At 38.1% G+C, this 23,401-nt stretch overlaps 1 protein-coding gene across 2 annotated transcripts in view; it reads right to left on the bottom strand.

The window, feature by feature from the left end:
- Positions 1-23,401, bottom strand: part of Dscam2 (Down syndrome cell adhesion molecule 2) — a 558,607-nt gene that overhangs the window by 183,218 nt on the left and 351,988 nt on the right. For both annotated transcript variants that reach the window (XM_081742257.1, XM_081742256.1), the window contains exon 8: positions 17,369-17,479. In XM_081742257.1, coding sequence (XP_081598383.1) covers positions 17,369-17,479 — 111 coding nt within the window. The remainder of the gene's footprint in view (positions 1-17,368; positions 17,480-23,401) is intronic.

The following is a 23,401-nucleotide window of genomic DNA, read 5'->3' as shown; positions in this document are numbered from 1 at the left end:
GTTTATTGGGTGCTTCTATAGGCCGCACAAGAACACCCCCCAGCACATCTTAGAAGCTTGCCATGACTCACTGTTACATGCGTTGTCACACGGTGACGTCATCCTATTGGGTGATTTCAATCTTTCCATCACGTGGCAGGACAGCAAGCATGGCGTCACTAAAGATGGAAACGACAGTTATTTCATGGACAATTTTATTCATGGACTTGGTCTAGGTCAACATAATATGCATAATACCCGCAATAATAGCAATCTTGACTATATTCTCTCTAACCTAGAACCTCGTTGTGTTATCCCATGCAGAAATCTTTTTCCATCGGATCACGATTCCTTGGATGTTTCTTTCGATTTCCTCCCCTCCACTACTACAAACCAGCCCCTCAAAAGTAGGTCACAACTTCTTTGGAAGAAAGCCCCCTGGGGTGACATCTGCCGGGCTATTGAACTGTTTCCTTGGTGTTTGTTAGAGGTAGGAACTGTTGACGACGCTGTGGACTTATTTACATCTGTTGTCCACTCAGCCATAAACGACTTTGTACCGGTGAAAGAATCAAAATCGAACAGGTTTCCGGTCTGGTACGACAATGAACTTCGTGAACTTTTTAAAAACAAAAAGCTTGCCTGGACTCTATGGAAATCACATCCGAGTGACTACACATACAAAAACTTTGCTAGAATTAGAAGTCTTGCCAAGAAGGTACAGCGGCGTAAATACTTTGAATACATGGACTCAATTGGTAATTTTACTGTTAGTAACCCTAAAGTCTTTTGGTCTGTAATTAAATCTAGAACAAAATCTCCGGGCATACCGGCAACAGTTCAAGATGAAAATACTGAAGCGAGTGATGATCAAAGACCCGACCTCTTCAATAACTACTTCTGCAAAACATTTACTTCCCTTCCCTCTACACCCCATCTTCCCCCTCTCCGCTCCATCTGTTCGGACACCTTATCCAATCTCTCTACCACCCCGGGCGAAGTTCTGGCTCTCTTGCTATCGTTATCTCCACACAGATCACTTGGACCTGATAAAATTAGTCCTCTCTTTCTCAACAAAACTGCTTCAGTTATTACGGTTCCTCTATCTATCTTATTCAATAGATGCTTCAAGGAAGGGTATTATCCCACCAGTTGGAAACTAGCTCACGTGACCCCAATATATAAATCAGGACTTAAAGATCATGTATCCTCCTATAGGCCAATATCTCTTCTTTCTGTAATATCAATTATCTGCGAAAAAATAATCAAAGACAGGCTACTTAAATTCACCTCACCTTACATCCATAGTTCTCAGCACGGCTTTCTACCGAAAAGCTCAAGTCTCTCAAACTTAAGTACTCTTCTTTCCTGTGCAGTCAAATGTATGAATAACAATACTCAATTAGATGTTATCTATTTTGATCTCTCGAAGGCCTTTGATTCTGTCAGTCACATTCATCTTCTTCATAAACTCTCCAATAGATTTAATGTACATGGCAAATTTCTCTCTCTAATCACAAGCTACTTGAAGGACCGTAAACAGAGAGTTGTTCTTTCAGGGGTGACTTCTAACCCCCAACCCGTGATCTCAGGGGTGCCTCAGGGGAGTGTACTTGGCCCTCTGCTGTTTGTCCTGTATATGGATGATCTCTACACGCACTTATCAGCTCAACCTAGTGGCCTTCTGCTTTTTGCTGACGATTGTAAGTTATACAGAGAAATATCGTGTCTCCATGACACAACTGCTCTACAGGAAGACATAAATTACCTTACAGGCTGGTGTGAAATGTGGCACTTGAAACTCAACAGTAAGAAGTGTGACAGTATTACTATTACTTTGAAAAAGTCTCCTGTTCCCTCCACATACCATATCAACGATTCCCCTATCACACATTCTGCTAGTCATAATGATCTTGGTGTCATCTTTGATTCAAAACTCACATTCTCTGACCACATCTCCTCAATACTAAAGAATTCAATGCGCATGTTGGGACTTCTTTATCGATTCACCGAACTACGCACTGTTTCTTCACTAGCAACTTTTTATAAGACATTAATAGCGCCCAAGATCGAATACTGCTCTCCCATATGGGCCATGGCAGCACCTACACATCTCTCCAGACTTGATTCTGTTCTCAATTTCTTCATCGCTATAGTCCGTTTTCGTGTTCCTGCACTTCGAATATTATCTAAGAAGGAACTCTTGCGACATCTTAATATTCAGACTCCTGAAGTACGCAGAACTATCTCTGACCTGAAATATCTACATAAAATAGTTAATGGAAACTTAAGATCGGAAATATTACTTCAGGAACTATCCTTACGTGTCCCTTCCCGCATCACCCGGAATACCCACCTATTCCATCTTGCCCGTCCTAGGTTGGCTGTTATACAGAGGTCTCTTTTTTATAGAATACCAAACTGTTATAATCAAGTAACAACTGATGTGGACATATTTTCGAGCTATCCAGTGTTTGAAAGAGCAATTAAGCGAGCTTTGATGGAATAGTTTTACTCTTACACTCTTCTTTCTATGTTGTTGTTATTGTTATCTTGTTTTTTTTCTTTCTTTTGTTAGAATGTCCCTGTGTAAAATGGCAAAGTTATGCTGTATCTGGGAATTTGTTCAATAAATAAATAAATAAATAAAATAGAAAGTGGGTTACATAATACAAACTTGTATTTTTGAAACACTTCCTTTGCTAATTAATAATTCTTCAATACTGTGTGTTCGAGAGTTTATATCGCGATTGTGATTGCACTTGATATTGATTTTGTTTGGTTTTGTACAATCTATGTTCATACAGTGGCATTTGTCTCAGCTGTACCATCTACAATCATTAACATCATCTAACCATTCCTGTACGTGTTTTCTGAAAATTTCAATTGCATTATAACGAAATAATTAATCTAACAACACAACAATCAACTTATTGCTCTCAGAGCGTCAAGATCGTCTAGTTAAATTTGTTTTAGAGCTATTTCACAAGAGGTAACTGCAAGATGTGAGATCTGATGAACCTTTGCCTAAATTTTTCCCGAATTCTTTGTTGCCCTCAAAATCATTTCAATTGCTAATCAGTAGGGCAACCCACATTATGCTTTGTTTGCTTAATTATGCTTTATATTTGTTCAAATTCTGCTTTACTGTTAATTTCAATGATTGTTTAACATAAATCGTGTATAATGTATAATATTTACTATACATTGAAAATTCTAAATATCTTGATCTATTTATTAATATTTTATGCAACCAGTTTCTTTCATATTTAATGAACTTTCCACTTAATGCACTTGTAAAGAGATATGCTTTACTCGAGTCAATTTTTTTTATCACTTGTGTGTGCCTTTGAGGTGCATAAATGCAGAAAGGGAAAGTAAAAGATGCCACCAAAAGTGCTCAAGTTCAAGAGGAACACAAGTGGAGTTCTTGTGCACTTTTTGTACATTTCGAATCATCATACATAACTGCGTAGTTACACTTAGAATAAAACTTGTTTATTCATTGTTAGTGGAAAGTTTTCTTCTTGTTTTCCTTTTTTATTTTCTCCACTTCAAAGAATTACATCGAAAAGTTTACAGAAATAAGAATAAGCTCTTCATTGTTGCATTGTTATGTTCTCAAAGGTTTTGCACTGTAAATATTGGTTTTAAAAAATATTATTACAGTATGTTAAACTTGCAGTTAAACAGAATTTCCCAAGAATTGTGCTATATATTGTAAATTATGCTTTATACTTTATTTTCCGAAATTATGCTTTATTATGCTTTTAAAATTAGTTTCTTCTGAACCCTTAGACAATCACAACCATGTTGAAGGTACCAACCATATGTGTAAATTGTTGTTATGCTTTTGGGTTGCCTTACTAATCAGAATACTGAAAATTACATCGATGGTGGAATTTTCGCTTAGGATGCAATTAAATATTCTTTTGGTAGTCTTTCTTCTTCTTCTTTTTTTTAAATAAAGTAAACCTTTTAATTTAACTACCACGATTATGCACGTGATGCTAAGGCAGATGGATGATTTATGCAAGTGAATAGTGGTGGAATAAAAATCTGGGAGGAAACGGGAATATTACGAGAAAACCCATGGGCACGATGTTGTCCACCACAAACTTATTTGATAAACTAAAATAATACAAATGCAATGAAGAGAAGAAGCTCGTCCAATCCTGAATGAGCGGATTGCACTAGTCAATTGTTCCGACAAGAAACATTGTGCCTCAGCCACAGTCTAACATACATAAGATTGAGATTAGGGATGTTCGATAAGGTTGAGGACCGATTGAATTTCCGGAGTGAAAACTTATCGAATTGTCATCGGTTACCCGAAACCGTTCGAGTATTTGAAATTATCGAAGTTTAGGGTATTATCAAAGTTTCGGGGATTATCGAAAGTTCGAGTATTTGCAATTATCGAAGTTTCGGGTATTATCGAAAGTTCGAGTATTATCAGTTTCGGGTTTTATCGAAAGTTCGCATTTTATCGAAGTTTCGAGAATTTGGACGTTCTAGTCAGTGGCGTATTTAAGGGGTGCCTGCCGGACTTAAGTCTCCCGAAATTTTATTTACTATTTTAAAGTAAATGACATATCTGGCAGAATTTTCACATTTCCAGGAATAAAGTTAGCAAAGCTCCCCCGAAACAAAATCGTAAATACGTCACTGGTTCTAGTGCTATAAAAAGAAATCAGGTAATTTTGAAAATTTGATTATTACAGAAATTTCGGGTATATTCGAAACTTCGGGTGTTATCGAAATATCGGGCATTATCCAACCTTTCAATATTACTGACATTTCGATTATTGTCGAACCATTACGAAACTTCATTCGTCGAGTTTTCAAAAGTTTTCGAATGTCACCAAATTTTGTCAACCATGATTTTTTAAAAGTGGTTTTAGGACTGCTTCTTGCGCGCGAGGTTAATGGACCTCCCAAAAAGTGTACATGCTAGACTGACATTTGAGTCAAAATTTATCAATGGTCGCTTCATAGGAGAAAGAGTGAATGTTAGATGTTAAGATGGCTTTCCAAAAAATTGAGTGGTTCAGATCCAAACGTTATAGCTGTCGTGCCGTTCACTCAATTTTTTTTGTCCTTTTTAACTCGCCCTATAAGAAAGGACGGGCTAATGTAATTGCTCGGGCCATGTGTGTGTGTGTGTGTGTATATGCCATGCAAAGGGTACCAGATAGAGCAATGCGCTGTCGTACACACTTTAATATTGTAAGTTAGTGCCACAGACAACAGAATCGGCAGGTAAAAGTTGTCAGTCGCACCATTTCATTTCAAGATGATGGAAAAATAAACACACTGCTGAACAAGACTGCACTTATTTAATATAAAAACACATTTACACGTGACGTTTCGATCTTCTAGTCAAGATCCTCATCAGACGTACACTCTTTACGATCCTCTCAGAGGATCTTGACTAGAAGATCGAAACGTCACGTGTAAATGTGTTTTTATATTAAATAAGTGCAGTCTTGTTCAGCAGTGTGTTTATTTTTCTGTTTTTAGTCGCAAGACGTATGACTATGATTGTGTGTCAGTTCAAGATGGTGGCCAAAAGAAAATGAAGGCAACGAGAAAGTGACGAAGTATAATCGCGCTAATATTCTAAATTGGTGAACCGAATCGAGTAATTTTTTGCACGATTACTGACATTAGTCACTTACAGGTTACAGTCTTATTTCATGGGCTCCGGCGGGTGCCAAAAGGAAAGTTCGAAAACGGCAGAAATGAGAGTTCTTCTGCGATCTTCTCATCCGAGGAGGGAATGGGTCAGATTACTGCGGTATGTGGTCATAGACATTTCAAGATGGTTGCAAAACGGAAATTTTGGCTATAGAAAGGCGCGCTAAAAATAAAAAGACGTTCTCAAGTACCGATTTCTAATCGTTACGTATTACTGCAGTACGTGATCATAGGCATTTCAAAATGGCAGCAAAGAAGAAAATGCGGGCAACAAAATGGCAAAAATGAAAATGCGAACCAGGGGCGTCATTTCAGACTTCTGTTAAGGGGGGCAAGAGCACCACCGACATAAGACTTTTACGTTTTGTACTAGTATATTACTAGACAATCAATTAAAGTATATGTGTTTTCTCAAACTCTTGGGGGGGGTAATTACCATCTCCCACCCCTCCTAAATGATGCCCCTGATGCGAACACTAGTGGAAGAACAGGCTTAGCTTGTTTTTCACTCATATGCAGCAAGTATTTGGTGAAAAGAGATCTATTCTAAAACATATCAATAATTTGGTATAAAATCTACCTACTTCACATAGTCTACATAATACCACAAGTCGACACAGAAGAAAGAAAAGAGTCTAAAAAATATAGCTAGAATCGAAACGTACTAAACGTCAGTTGCAAAATGACAGTAAGAGATTATAGTGGTAGTAAAAATAGTAGCAATAGAAGTAGCAGTAATATTAGTAGTGAGACAACAGTAATATTAATAATAGTCGTAAACATTACGAATACGCTCAAAATAGGAACAAATACCAGGATTCAAGGCAGTTCCCCTCGGCGTAAGGCAAACAAAAATAATATGTGTATGATCGTAGGCGACCAAAGAAAATTTTCTAGGAATGGGCCATCTCTATGGTTGCTATATTACGTATGATATTTAATATACGTGATTTGTTATACGTATTACATATACATTTTCGTGAGACAAGGATTCTGGCGCCCATGTGTATGATGAAAGCAAAGAGAAACATTTTAAAGTAAGTTCCATCAAAATCGTACAATCTGTTCGAAAGTTATCATCGGACTCACATAGAAACAGACAGCGCGATCTATAGGGAGCTTCGCATCTAAAATTCCCAAAGTTTGTTTCAATGATACTCGAAATTGAGATATTACACGCAATTTCGACAATCTCAAATATTCGAAGGGATTCGAGTGCCGGATAATAAATTTTCAAAACCGAAGTTGATAAGACTTCAGCCTTATCGAATTTCCTTACCTCTACCTATATCAGAAGACATCTCCGTCCAGAAATTTAATTTAAATCCTCGAAACCGGATGCAAAATTCTCCTTTTTCTACCTGCCCTGTTGTTGGCGCAATCGGTAAAGTGACAGTATGTAGACTAACGGTGTCTTGGATTCCAATCCATTCATATGATGCATGTTTTATCTCTCTCTCTCTCTCTCTCTATTGGTCTTAAAGACATGGGGAAGAAACTCTTCTTTCACTTCATTTCAAGGGAGGCAACTTCTAAAATGAACACTCTGCATATATGTAGTGCATATTATGTTCATCTATGATAACCTCGAATACATTGTTTCTTCCAAGCACTCCGATAATCCCAAACTTTTCAAAATATTCAAATGACTCAATAAATTACGATCATACTAAGATCTTTCAGTAGTTGCTGCTTTCAAACAATTCGAGACTCACGAGTGCCTCGAACACTTTGAGTGTCTCAAACATTTCGAGAATCTCGAACATTTCGAGTGTCTCGAACAATTCGAGAGTCTCGAAAGTTTGATAATTCGATAAAATTAAAATTCTTTACCGGTGAAACGGTTTTGAAATTTTATCGAATTATTATCGATTACTCGATTATCGGAACAGCCCTAATTGGGATTGGAGATATGGTTTTCTCTCTGAGGGTTCTCAGATCATTGGTTGGACTCTACCAGATTGTGGTTATATCGTAACATTCGGTCCACCAATTAGTATGAGTTGTAGATTAATATTGGCCTATCGCAGTAATTGGAGTATATCATTACCCTTCTTCAGGAAAAAATGAAATCTTTGAGTTTTACGTCCCACGGTTATGCCGGTTAGGCTAAAGGAGACGGTGATGATGAGTAATGGATGAAATGGTGGAATGAAGAAAGTGGGAGGAAACAGGAGAACCCCGAGAAAACCCACGCACACGGTGTTTGTCCACCACAAAGTTCACTTGGCGGGGGCTGGGACCTTCTTCAGGAAGGTTTAGGTATAACGTTTCTGAAAATTCGAACAAAGCAATTATTGCATCTGCGGACCATATTCAAGGAATCAGAAGCTGCCCTTAAGACATACTACTTACTGAACTCTCGAGGGTAACCAGATGCTAAACAATAATTCTACTGCCATGCTACACTGTGAATATGTTCAATTTCTTTGAAAAAACTAAATAAACAATATCTACAACCTGTTTGCTTTTTATTCTAAACAGCCTTTATGTAAATATTTCTTAATTTAAATTTAGGAAACCATATTTCATTCTATTGTCTCCCTGTGATAATGCACTAATCTACACATCCTGAAACAAGTGGACAACTTAAAACAGTGTTGCCAGATACAATAATTATACAAGTCTAGATTACATTTTGAAGGTTCTGCTATATGAATCGTTGAAATTATTAGGCTGAGTTGAGTTGAGTTGATTTTGAGTTTAATGTCCCTTTCAGCAATGAGGCTATATGAGACGGGATCTACTGATTAACGTGGAATTCAAACCACATGAGCTCCCGCCTGGAATCGAACCCGGATCTCCCACACCAAAGGCGCGTACACTAACCGCTTAGCCATGAAGGAGCTCGAAATTATTAGGCGTTGAAACCAATTGAAGTCGGAAACAGTCCTCATGAACACTCTAGCAATCTTAAGTAATACAAGATGTCAATACAAGAATTAAAAACAAAAATGTTACAATTCATTTTCATTTACTCTAAAACGGTTTTACCTTTTCAGGACGGGCAGGGATTTCAAGAAAATCGTAGACCTTTACTTTGGCGGCCCTAGCACCCCTCCTAATTCTTCCATGGGTATGAATTATACCTTGTTGGAAATCTTATGAAACAAAGATTCTAGTAAGATAACTTATGAGGCTACCGTACCCAACCCGTAGAAGAAGAAGAAGAAGAAAGAAAGAGAAAAAGTGAAAAATTTATTTTTTTCGAAATTTGTGAGAGTCTGGCAACACTGTTTCTAGTCTTACGCTAGAAAAAATATTCTGACCTGTAGGCCAAACATTGATAATAATTATACCAAAAAATGAAGGGCAAAGGTACAATAGCTACGTAAAAAAATTCGGAAGATAGAATCTAGGTGAATCATCCTGTTCCTATTTTCCCGAGAAATTTTCGTCTACACTTACATTGGCAGGCTTAGAGACGCCCCTAAATGTCACACATAAACAAATTATATCTCGTTGGAAACCTTATAGAACAGACATTTCAGCAAAGTAACTTTCGTGTCTCTCGGACCAAATTAGTAAAAGAAGAAGAAGACAAAAATCATTTTTTTTTTCAAAAATACATTTCTTCAGATTTTGTCAGACTGTGGCAACGCTGTTAAATATCGTACGCAAGCAAAAAAATCTCAGATTTACGCCATACACTGGAGACTATGATATCAAAAAATGAAGGGTTTAGATTCAATAGGAATGGAGGGAAAAATTCTGAACACCGAACTTACGTGAATCATTCTGCATTTTTTCGATAGATTGTGGTATACGCTAACATTGGCAGGCTTGGCCACGCTCCTAATTGTCACAAACATATCAGCTATACCTCGTTTGAATCCGTATAACACACACATTCCAACAAGGCAACTTTCGTGTCACTCGGGCTAAATTAGTAAAAGAAGAAGAAGAAGACGAAAATGAAAATTTTGGTTGGAAAATCCATTTTTTAAAAATTTGTCGGACTATGGCAACGCTGTTATTGCTCGTACGCAAGAAAAAAATTCTCACATTTACGCCAGACATTGGGGACAATGATATAAAAAATGAATGGTGTAGGTGCAATAGAAATGGAGGGAAAAATTCGGAGCACCGAATCTACGTGGATCATCCGGTATTTTTTTTCGATAGATTGTGGTATACGCTAATATCGGCAGGGTTGGCCACGCTTCTAATTGTCACAAACATATCAGCTATACCTCGTTGGAAAGCTTATGGAACAAACACTCCAACAAGGTAACTTTCGTGTCTGTCGGGCCAAACTAGTAAAAGAAAAAGAAGACGAAAATGAAAATTTTGGGGGAGAAATCAAGTTTTTCGAAATTTGTCGGACTATGGCAACCTGTTGGAACTAATTTTATTTTCTACACCAATCACTTCTGCATGTTCCCAAATATGCTCTCACCAGGGTTGGTTGCATTCTGTCAAGTGCCGAGTTCTCTGAACAGCGATACGTACTTATTTTATGATAACCTGGTATATACATGTTTTTCTAGACAGTACAAATATAATACGTAAAGAAGCCATTAATGGTGGATATGTTTGCAATTATAAAAAAAATAATTTTGTAAAAAAAAATATAAAAGTAAATGCAGAAAATCTTCGGAAAATACATCAGTTTAAATATATTTTATCTTGAGTGTTATTACTGAACATTTAGTGAGTAAACTACGTTTTAATTAGTTCCAGAAATTCTAATATAACGAACCTAGGGCAAAGTAGAGGTTATAGTTGGTACGTTTGCTTTCTTTACAATTGTCTATATTGGCTTTTATTTCTGTAGTTTGTTTCTAATGTTGGTTACTTTCTTTTGCACAAGTCTCCTCTTACTTCGCAGCTTTAGATGGAAACCTGTCTGCAATTTCCTTCTGGAAATCTTATAGAGAAAGAGGTTCTTTCCCTTAAACCTCTTTGTGTTTCGGTGTTTTCTTAACCAAATTCTTTGTTCTCAAAGCAACTTTGTTTTTGTCTTTAAATCTTCCTTTTCTGTTGACGGAAAGACAACGACCAATCTTCTCTTATAAGTTGCTCAGAACCAAAATTAAAAAAAAAAAAAAAATGTCTTTTTGGTCACTCTCCATCGACAAGTTACAGCAATTCTAGCAGGAAAGCAATTAAATGCAATTTTCCTTTGTTTGTGTCTTCCACACGACGACGTTCCTTTTCCAGGAAACAAAAAGGACTTTATGATGTTTTGTTCCTAGTTTTTCCTTCTTTTAAAAAGAAAATATTGTTTCCTTGAAGAGAGAGAAAAAGTTTCTGAGTTGTTAACTACTGTAAGTTCTATATTGGAAAAATTTCTTACGTTTATGAAGAAGCGTCCAAATGAAATCTTCGGTACTTTATTTTATTTTCTTCTCATTCTGAAGGTAAAAAAAACTAAAAACAGAGGTGTAAAGAAAATATTCTTTAATTTTATTCAGTCTTTTTTCTGTATTCGTTTTATTTTCATACTTTATGGAAAATAATCCTTTTTCTTAATTTCTTTTCTAGTCTTTTATGACGTAATTTTTAATTACTCCAAGTAGCTACAAACTATAGTGCTTTAGTTTAGAATAGATTATGTTTTACATCTTCTTCCCCTGTCCTTCTCTTTAAATGAAAAATTGTGCTTTTGTGATTTTTTTCCTCGTTATTATGTGTTTTTTCTTCTTATTTTCGAAATAAACTCCTTCTTTGAGTTTGTTTCTTTTATACTGTCTGTTATTAAAAGTGTAATCCGTTCATTATTAGTTTTCCAGTTCTTGTAAGATTCTTCTCAACGCGTTTTCGCGCGGCCAGGCTTGCAGGCGTCTCCAGTTTTTATGTTTTGCTATGTCGTGGATTTTTCACATTCTTCAGAACACTGCGAAAAACCACATCCTTATTATTAATAATAATATATGTAGGCGTTTTTATAGATATTGCTTTTTGAGTTGAGTTGATTTTGAGTTTAACGTCATTTTCAGCAGCAAGTCTATATGAGACAGGACCAACTGGTTAACGTGGAATCCGAACCACATGAACTCCCACCGAGATTTAAGATTTAGGATTTAGATTACTGGGCTTTCGGCGTCTATGGCCATTTAGCCCGTCACGATTTGAGGATGACGTCCCTCGGCGAGCACACTATCCGGGGAAAGGGAAGGAAGAAAGGATTGGGGAAGGAAGGAATCGGCCTGGGACCAATAAGTTATGTACCACCCCGGCATTTGCCTGGTATGAATGAGGAAAACCCAGGAAAACCTCATTCAAGGTGGCTGGCCTGGAAAAGCGTGTTACACTTTTTCGACTGAGTGACGCCACTGGGAATCGAACCCGGGTCTCACACGCCAAATGCGCGTACACTAACCGCTTAGCCACGAAGGAGCTCGATATTGCTTTTCGCGTGAAAAATAGCTAAATAAATTTTAATATACCTAACAATTTATAAATTTGTATAGCATTTTTGGCAATGAGAAATTATTATTATTATTATTATTATTATTATTATTATTATTATTATTATTATTATTATTATTATTATTATTATTATTATTATGTATTTTATTCTGTTACGTGGACATTAAATAACAAAAATAAACATTTTGTCGCATCATACACAAGTACGATAATGCAAGTAAATTTAAAAAAAAGTAATGACAATAATATTTTAAAAAAGAAGTATCAACTTTCACGTTTTACATTCGATATTATCAAAGTAGTAGCTAATTTTAAACATGTCCCCATAAAGAATATTGCTTAAGTCCTATAGTTTTGCTAGTGATCTAAGTCACGAAAAGAAGGTTTCGGATCTTGCATCTCGGAAACTTTCTGAAGCGTTTTCCTCCAGTTGATATAAAACGTCGCAGTACATAGATGTGGTTTGTTTGTCGAAAATTATATTACAAGTCTCAAGTAATATGGTTTGTATTTCGTAGTTCCATTAAATTCCTGTATTTTTGTTGCGTTTTTCGAGCCGAGTATGTTTTGCGTTATGCTGTTGCAGCTGAGTGCGCTTTTGGTTCACGGACAAGGTGGAGCATACATTCGCTATTTTTGACGTAGAGCAGCATACATTCGCTATTTTTGACGTAGAGCAGCATACATTCACTATTTTTGACGTAGAGCAGCATACATTCACTATGTTTGACGTAGAGCATCATACATTCGCTATTTTTGACATAGAGCAGCATACATTCGCTATTTTTGACGTAAAGCAGCATACATTCGCTATTTTTGACGTAGAGCAGCATATATTCGCTATTTTTGACGTAGAGCATCATACATTCGCTATTTTTGACGTAGAGCAGCATACATTCGCTATTTTTGACGTAGAGCAGCATACATTCGCTATTTTTCACGTAGAGCAGCATACATTCGCTATTTTTCACGTAGAGCAGCATACATTCACTATTTTTGACGTAGAGCAGCATACATTCACTATGTTTGACGTAGAGCATCATACATTCGCTATTTTTGACATAGAGCAGCATACATTCGCTATTTTTGACGTAGAGCAGCATACATTCGCTATTTTTGACGTAGAGCAGCATATATTCGCTATTTTTGACGTAGAGCAGCATACATTCGCTATTTTTGACGTAGAGCAGCATACATTCGCTATTTTTGACGTAGAGCAGCATACATTCGCTATTTTTGACGTAGAGCAGCATACATTTGCTATTTTTGACGTAGAACAGCATACATTTGCTATTTTTGACGTAGAACAGCATACATTTGCTATTTTTGACGTAGAGCAGCATACATTTGCTATTTTTGACGTAGAGCAGCATACATTTGCTATTTTTGACGTAGAGCAGCATATATTTGCTCCAACTGTCCTGAATAAAGGTCAGATTTTAACGTACGACCGTTAGGTATAGGGATGGGCACGAATCGAGCTAAAACTCGACTCGACTCGAAACTCAAAGCGAATTCGAGTCGAGTTTCGAGTCGAGTCAAAGGTAACTTTCTTGAGTCGAGTTCCGAGTCGAGTCACTATTTTCAGGTCGAGTTTCGAGTCGAGTCGAGTTTGATAAATGGCTCGCTCGTTCAGCTCCTTTTAACTCGTTTTGAAAGCATTGCCTGATTAGACTGGGGGAGCGAAAGCCATGAGAAATGTAAGCAGTAATTTGAACTGTTTTTAGTGTTGCTCACGAGGTGATATTTTTAGTGTTGCTCGCTCCTTCTCGTCTCGATTAACGAGACAGACTCAAAAGTCGTGAGCACCAATATAAGTATATAGTAAGTCGTAAGTATATAGTTGTTATCATCAAGACTGAGAATTGCACTGTCGAAGTTTTGAGCCCAAGCAGAAGCTCAACCCTGGTAGTGATGTCAACCTGCTCATCTCGGTTCAACTGAGCGAACAGCTCGAGCCGGCTCGGTTATGATGAGCCACCGACTCGGCTCAGGTGAGCCATCGGCTTGAGCCTGCTCGGTTGGGTGAGTTGTTAGCTCGGCTCGAGAATGAATGAGCTGTGAGCCAAGCCGCTCGAGCCGTTGAGAATCCTAAACCCGGGTCGAAACAGTTTTGAACATGTTTGGCCGGCGCCTTATAACTTTTAACAATTTTTGGCTCGAGCCTAAATACTTGTTCCTTCGGAATTCAAATCCAGAATCTCGTCAATGATGCCCTTGCCTCCTAGACTTGACGATTACCGAGGTCAACAGTCAACCAGTTTTTTGTATTCAGATACAAACTACCTGTCTTTCATGTATATACACAATATTGTTATAATAATAATAATAATAATAATAATAATAATAATAATAATAATAATAATAATAATAATAATAATAATAATAGTAATAATAATAATAATAATAATTTGTAGTAGTAGTAGTAGTAGTAGTAGTAAGTAACATTGATAATAATTATATTGTCTATGTAGGATACTTGAAGAAAGTAATTGGAACTACACACATTTGGCTCGATTTGGCTCGACTCGACTCGAAACTCGAGTCAAATTCGAGTCGAGTTAAGGGAAATTTTTCGAGCCGAGTTCTCGAGTCGAGCTCAAAGATGTCTCTTTCGAGTCGAGTCGAGTTTCAATGGAAATTCGCTCGAACTCGCTCGTGCCCATCTCTAGTTAGGTAGGAACTCGGAGTGAATTGCCCTCCTTGTAGTTCTACAGTACATAGAGCATGATTTTATGCCCAAAACAACTTTGTTTGATGACAGTTCTGGAAGTTGGCCCTTGTTCAACCACTGTTTCTGCACATTTGGATTTTTGAAAAAATCACCCACTTTTCGTCCCATATTACAATTCACTTTAAAATAAGCACATTACGCTGATTTTGGAGCAGTTGTCGTCATATATGCACTCTTCTCTAGGTCCGAGCTGAGGTCAACTCATTAGACATAATACGACAACTGATGTTTTTTCCGAGTTAGTGAAAAAATTGACGCACTGCAGTGGACATGCCGAGTTAGTTTGACAACTGTCGTGTGCTGGTGGAGAGATTTTCCTCAATGGTGTGTAGTATAAACTCAGAATCTGTTACCCTGGGGGAAGCGGACCTTGGCTGATTTTCGACATTTTTACTACATGCACGAAATTTGTAGCACCAACAAGTTGCCGTGCTATGCTTCACTACACCTTCTCCTTTCGCGTAATATATGTTTTGGATTGCTGCCATAGCGCTATGCCCTAGTTCGAACCGATACATTAACATAATCAGACTATGTTGATCACTCATCGTTACTGCCTTTAAAACTAAAGTCTGTGACAAACATCTTGGCATTTCAGCTAAACGAATAAAACGCAAGCTCTGATGCGACGTTGCCAAGTGGTAAAGGGGTGAGGCTATGGCTATCAGGCAAACTACAGCGCGATCAGGTGAGAGGGAATACACGTGGATGTGTGCAAAATAAACGTGGCAGTATCGTTGGCCTCGCATTTGCTAGCAGCATTTAAAGGGAACTTGGAGCGCCGCCTTCAAATGCCAAGATGTTTGTCACGCCATTTAAGTGACTATATTGTATACTCCATGTTAAATAGTCCGCTTGCCATAATACCTCTTGGGCCAGTTTGACTTTGTGCTTACGGTCGATCACGGCGTATACTTCCGGCGTTCCTTTTTTTATTATTTCATTTTATTATTATTTTTTTGGGTGTGGAAATATTGGAAGACTAATGACTTATAATCGTAAAACTTATAGTTGTAGAATCACAAGCAGTTAATTGTTTTCAGCAAACAAATATACTCTTGTCAGTGGCGTATTTAAAGGGGTGGTTATTAGGCTCCAGCCCCTCCTGAAATAAATTTGTTATATACACAATTTCATTAAAGTTTGTCGGCACCCAAAAGGAAAAATATAAGTGTTTATTCCGTGTTGTGCGTAGCCCCGAAACAAAATCCTAAATACGCCACTGACTCTTGTAATACATAGAATGGTCGGTTGCGTGATAAAATGGCCACCCGTTAAAATAGATAGAACTAATAATGCTTTGAACCACGGTTGTTAATGAAAACGGAACCGGAAATGTTTTGAGTTTCCGTTCTGGAATCTAAACCAACGTTTCAATCCAGAAAGAGAACGAAATACATAAAAGAACCTAAAACCATGTTTCGTTATGCTTCAGAAGGAGAACGAACATACATTTTCATGAATCTGTTCTGTTTACAAAACCGAAATACAATTCCACATCGAGTCTGTTCACACGAAACCTAAAACCAAAATCATATTGACGTATGTAATAATAACAGTTTCACCATCATTATCGTTTGCAAACTTCGTTAGCTCAAGAACGATGTTATGCTACTGTGAAATTATAACTCGAGGAAAACACCTCCGCAGGCTCGTATCCACGGGGGGCTAGGGGGGCAGCTCCACCTAAACTTTGGCTGCCCCCCCTAAAAGTTTCACAGTAGGCTTGCAAATGAACTATAATACAGTGTTGAAGTATAATATGATTGGGTCGGGCCCCCTTAACTTCTACCTCCCCCCTAAACTTTTGGGCTGGCTACGGGCCTGCACCTACGGTAACGAAAGATAAAATATTTTGTTAAATATTGGTTCCGGTAAATGGATGCAATGAGTCTTTTCTCCTAGAACTAGGTTTTGGTTCCGGAACCAGAACCGATTTTCTCAGGATAGCAGTTTTAGTAATCAGAAACTAGTGAACGGAATTCTTTTCTTTTTTAAAAGGAAAATCGGTTCCTGTTCCGGTTCAGGCTCGGAAACCGAAACCTAGGGTAAAAAATTTAAGCCAAACAGTTCCGTTACTTGAATAACCCTACTTTGCAGACTTGTAGAGAACTGAATTCGGTGTTAAACACTTCCTTTCAGACGTCTGTATTACATCATTGTACATTATTTCGACGTGTCTGTACATGTACTGTACTTGTACTTTATATCACTTACAATATATCAGATAACAGTTGCTTAAATTGTAGACAAAAGTAAGAATTGGAAAAAAAAACAAGCAAGAGCGCCGATTTCTCTGTAACATTCGGGGGAAACATTCAGATGCAGAAAACATATATGAGGATTTTAAGACAAATTGTATTCAAATTATGCCAAATATTGTATATTCATTAACACAATCCAAGGTGCCCACATGAGCTTTAGGGGGGCGCGGGCCCCCTTGCTCTCCAGGATCGGCGCCCTTGCAAACAAGTGGAGAATTTAATACATACAGTAGTTCAAATTCACATAAAAAGTCTCGGTACTTATTCCTATGTATTTCTCTTGAATAGACTTATATAAACAATAAGAAATTTTTACCTCTTTCCCAGCGGATTTCTTCAATTGGAAAACCTGCTACAGGACATTTGAGCACAAGCGTTTCACCAGCAACAGCTGTCACCTTAGGAATCACTCGAATATATGGAAGTCCTAAAATACAGAGACAAATAAAAATCAGGAGCTTCTAATATCAATGTTACTCGCAATACAATCAATGTTAAATGGTTATTTAAAAATAATAAGAGCATTAGTAATAACCTTTAAACTACGGAGGTAAATTCTTTAACCTTTAAACTAGGGAGGTAATTTTCTTGAACCTTTGAACTACATTTAAAGCGTTTTCGTAAGGGTTTACAAAGAAGTCCATTTCTGCACTCCTATTTATCGAAGATACAAGAAACAAAAAGTGTTACAAACGTTATTGTAGTACAATTTCGAAATCAAAATATCCGTAGTTAAGGCAAGCAACAGGGTATTTTGAAAACATAAAACACGTAAGACGTGTGAGCTGATAAGGATGCGATAGCAGCGCTCCGGCGTTATTAGTAGTGTCTTAGGTGATTATTTGTACCGTCTCATTTAGGCTAACAGGGATAATTGTGGGACGTTAAATTGAAATATTATTTTTTTTTATCTGCAATACTACAGGCAAGGTAGAACGGAGGTGTGTGTTGAAACTGTCAGACGATGGCGATGCAAAATGAGAGAACTCTCTGTCTTTTAAAAAAGACAAATCGTAGTACGCGACTAATTGGCATAAGTGTATCTAAGGTGATTAATGTGCGTCTAGAGGAAAACCGGTCCAAGATAATGGCAATCTACAAAACTCATGGCAAAACAACATTGAAGAAAAGTAATACCAGATGGAGAATCGTAGACTGAATGCGGCAAAAGTGGCTGTAGAACTCAATCAGCAGTTGGAACAACCCATTAGGACAATGATAGTTTAACCGGAGGTGAATAAGCTGAAAATCCATGTTTGGGTTGCAATTTGCAAACCGCTGATTACTGCCAATAACGCTTTAGAACGTGATACCGATGTAAAGCATACCACTGACAATTCGAAACCTAGTTCTCCTTCACTTTATTTCCAAGATATATCGTGCGTATGCATAGCGGACGTCCAAAGAATATTATGCCCTTGACTCTTTCATGCCTTCCTTAAAATATGACAACGGTTCTCTGATGCTGTGGCTCGTAATTTCCATCTATTCCATTTTTCCTGTGACTAATCTCACATGACGCATTACTGCCAGTAATTATACGGTCATAGGTGACTACATGCATCTTATGGTGCAGATGTGATTTCCAGTCAATGAGTAATTCTCCAAGATGGCTACGCTTAATCACGTTGCCAGAGCTACTGAAGCCATAGTTTCATTAACATCAGAATGAACTGCAATTCTCCCCTTCCCTGTCCAATCAACAGATCGTAACATTATTGAACTCCTGTGTTCAAATTTGGAGCAAATATCGGCATCCACCTTCGCTGACTCAACTGAATCTTCCACTGCATAAAGATGAGCTGGAAAGCACTTATAAGTTGAGTGTATCTGTTTCACGACGAGTCAGGTCTGTTCTGGAGGTTAATTGTGGACACATGCCATATTAATAAAGTAAGATGCATTTTCTTCAGGTTTTCCCATTATTTTGATAACCAACCTGTATACATACATAAGGCACGAATTCAATCTGTCCTTTGGTCCATAATATATTGAGCTCCAAATTTATACCAATGAAACTGCACTTTTGGGACTTGATAGTAATTCACAGTACGCAAAACTGCACTTGTGCCCTTGACCAAATCTTCTGGAAAAATGTCTGTACACACACACACACATTCGAGGTTTGGAATTAATACTAAAATGACTTTCTTCGGTGCAGGTTAGTCCATCATATGAAAAAGTCCTTTTCTTGGGTCAGGTGATTCTCTAACACGTTCTGGACTCCTATTACTCTGACACATGTCCAAATAATTGCGTACAGATGGATAATATGCATGCAAACCGATGTGCTTCCCCTTACGGGTATAAGTAGCCCCCCTGAAGTACGCCATAAAAACGACTGTGCAAAAATCACAAATCAACTAGTGATAGATGATCACTGAAAGCGAGAATGCTATCTAACCGAGTGAAGGCAGGAACGCAATAGGGGAGCTCACGCTTTTAACACGGCGGTGCATCCGTAGGAAGCAATCGCGTCAGCGACGGAGAGAATGCACATATAGAGGATAATGCAAAAACAGTTGATATTGAATAAAATCATATAGGTTAGAGCACTTCTAATGGAGTAAATCTACATTTGTGAACATAAAATATAGGTTTCCTACATCGTGTAGAAATACTCCGCTGGTGGACATTACGAGATGCATTCAAATTATAACCTTCAAACAGTTTTCCTCAAGTCAGGACTGGTAACAGAGAGAAACGTGCTGTTTATTTTGAAATACGCAAGCACTCGTTGTCAATGCGTAACATAAATGTCAACATCGTTCGGCACACAGAACTCTACCGGTAGCGTTCTATTTTTGATACTAACTTGTAAAATGGCAACATTTTCATTACAAGAACAGCGTGTAATCATTCCTTTTTTTCCATTTGCGTGGTGTGACACCGTTTGAAATTCATCGCCAGCTGAGAGATACGGATGATGATGATGTCATTGATGTGTTTAATGTGCGTTCGTAGGCGTGACAGTTCAAAGAAGGCAGAACAGTGTGTGACAACAAACCAAAACAATCTCGGCCTCGCACAAGCCCGTCTGATGACATGATCGAACAAGTGGGAAAGTTATTTTGGAGGATCACCGAATGAGTGTGGAATACAGTGCCTCAAAAATTGGTTTTCCGTGGAATCTGTGCACACGATTCTGCATAAAGATCTGAAAATGCGAAGAGCGTCCTCCAGATGGGTGCCACGAATGCTGACGGACGACCACAAGGCTTGTGCGTGGCATGTTGTCAGGCAATGTTGACGTGTGATGGCGGCATGTGACATGGATACCGTTTATTAATTCAGAAACGAAGAGCCAGTCTGCTCAGTGGAAGCACACAGCTTTACCGCTACTCCCCCCCCCCCCGCCAAAAAAAATCGGGTAGACGCCAGTGCTCAAAACATGATCGTATCCATGTTCTGGGAAAGCGATGGAGTAATCCTTACTCATAGGTAAGGATACTACGGTGAAAGGTGCATCATACGAAGATGATTTGAAGAAGAAACTTGTTCCAGTATTGCGTTAAAAACGCTCGAAAAAGGCTGCACCTGTGCTCTTCCCCCAAGACAACGCGCCAGCGCATCGGGCGAACGTGACGAAATAGTTTCTCCGTAACAACGACTTCGCAGTGATTTCTCATGCTTTCTACTCACCTGATCTGGCTCTTAGCGATTTTAGGCTTTTTCCAACGATGAATGTCACTTTCCTTGGTCGCACATTCACTAGCCGTGCCGTTATTGCATCAGTGATTTTCCAGTGGACAAAACAGACTCCTAAAGAAGCTTTCGCTGAGGCCACGGAATCATGGCGTCGATGTTGTGAAAAATATGTACGGCTGCAGGGAGATCACGTCGAGAAGTGACAGAATTGTATTGTGGCTAGTTAGTGAGAAAAAAAATAGGTGGTGTTATAACTTGAATTTACTTCGTAGTATGTAACACAGTCGTCTTTGGTATGCACTTACTCATTTCTAACCCTAGTATATCCCATATAATGGTTTGACAACAGTAACAATTTACTTGAAAATGTAAAATACTATTTTCCTACATTCTGCAGAAATGTGCCGACAATGGAAACTAATATCTTAACCAATCGTCTTTCATATGCATTCACTCATTTTAACCTTAATATTATAATGACGGATAATTCTGCACCAAAACCTTTTCTTCAATCAACATTTTATTATAATGATCAGTTTGAAACTGTTTTGATAATGATCTACTGTTTTGTTTGACAACAGATGACAGTTTTCAATATCTAATTGTGGAATGCATGACCCCATTAAAAGGATATTTACTGTATTAGCAATCTTTCTTCTCGATAATGTTGTCTTAATTTATGGGTTGCCTCTTCACTCAATGGAGAGCCTGTAGGATGTATTAGTAAAATTATGGGAAATTATACTAAATACACTTGCAGTTCTATTTGTAGAGATTTTGTTATTTGTTGCATCACAGCTAAAAGACGGCATAACCGTCTGCGGCCCGCCCATCGTCTGATGGGAATGAAAGACTTGTAAAAAAAAAAAAAAAAAAAAAAGCATGGCAACGTTAAGCTGAATTGTCATCTCTGTATTTTTGTCATTTTGAATATATTTGATCTTTTAAGACCTTGGTTCTTAAAGTTCCTTGTTCAGAGCTGGAAAACATTCATGTCTAGAAATTTTAAATAACTTTTATGATGTAAAAAAAATTAAATTTTCCCGTGTTCTTAAGTGTACCGTACTGTTTCCTTTCTCAGAACTTTAGTGATTGGACTTAATTCCCTTGTGTACTGAACGCCTCATATGTGAAAGAAAGAAGCCAACTGTGAAGGAAAGCTAGTTTTCAAGAAACTGGTATTCAATTATAAATATCAATCACCTGGTCACCTCAGAATGAAATACAAGGGATGACTGAAAACTTTTGAGAATTGAGGAAACTATAAGAAGTACAGATTTGGTAATACCTTTATTTTTCAATATAATCCCCTTGGACAGCAACACACTTGCTCCAACGGTGTTGCAGTGCTCTTATCCTAGTAGGGAAAAAAAATCCTTAGGTTGTGACTACAGAAACTCCTCCACAGCTGTCATGATGTCATTAGCGCTTGCAAAACGTCGTCCTGCTAGCTCTATTTTTAAATTAGGGAACAAGTGGAAGTCTGAGGGGGCTACATCTGGAGAACAGGGTGGACGAGGAAAGAATTCAGTCACATTCGTGAATAGTAGCCGTAGGAACTGCTGATGTGTGGCTGGGAGCATTGTCATAATGGTAGAGAACGCCTCTGGACATCATTTGTGGCTTTGTTTTAAAAAAATTGCACTCGAAGTTCTCTCAAAAGGTCACTATAGTATTCTCCTGTGATGGTATCACATAATATCACACCTTGGAAATAAAAAAAGCCATCACTTTGCCAGCGAAGGGTATCACTTTTGCCTTCTTTGAGGTAGGGAAGGAGAGGTGCTTCCATTGTTTTGATTGTTGTTTTGTTTCTGGCTCGTAATGGTGTACCCAAAACTGTTCCAGAGTCATGAATCGTCAGACAAAAACGCTCACATTACGTTCTAGCAGTTTCAAGTTGTTCACGGGTAGGAGATACCGAGTGCCTTTTTGTTTGGGAATCAGAAGACGTGGGACCCACTTTGTTACAGAAGGCTTTTCCGCGCATGATAGGCCAAATATGAGTCCTTTCCCCACACGTGCTGAATAACCTTGCCCGACCTTGGTCGTTCTCGTTTATCAGGATCGTAGTGTGCGAACTGTGAGTCTTTTTTCGATGGGCCGAAAAATGCCGCCAAAACTTAATCGCCTTTCATAAGGTTACATTGTAGCCCTTTGCGACTTAAATGTTAGTGTTTCAATGATCAGGAAGCAGTGAAAACGCAAGGATGATAACAGCAGCTTGACTTTAACGAAGACTGTGATTGGCAGGTATAAGGATTCCGTAGCCCCAGTGTTCAATTCTGCAATAAAGAGAACGAGATTACGGATGTGCACGCAACTTATCACCAGTATACAGGTGATACTTTGCAAAATATATATACAAGATAATCCCGTAACTCTAAGGCAGATGGTGGATCATCTAAATGCATCTTTGGAAACTGCCAAACCGCAACTTATGCTTAGCACTGAATCTTGAAAAGATCTTCAAGGCGAGCAGTCATCCTTAATCATGCCCACCGATGGGAACGGAAGTGTTGCACTTGGAAGATGTTCGAGCAATAGAAGGTAGCAGTACGTCGCTACATTCGATGAGACGTGGATGTACCTTTCTGAAAAATGCAAGAGTCATCACTTATAGTGAAATAGGAGTGAAACGCTTCACAAAGTGTGACCGAAATGCAAAAGAAGCCTTTCCTGGAAGAGTTCATGGTGGTTA

The sequence above is a fragment of the Thermobia domestica genome, chromosome 16 (genome assembly GCF_964235325.1).
Source record: "Thermobia domestica chromosome 16, izTheDome1.hap1.1, whole genome shotgun sequence".
NCBI lineage: Eukaryota > Metazoa > Arthropoda > Insecta > Zygentoma > Lepismatidae > Thermobia > Thermobia domestica.
This window is presented reverse-complemented; position numbering and strand designations above follow the sequence as displayed.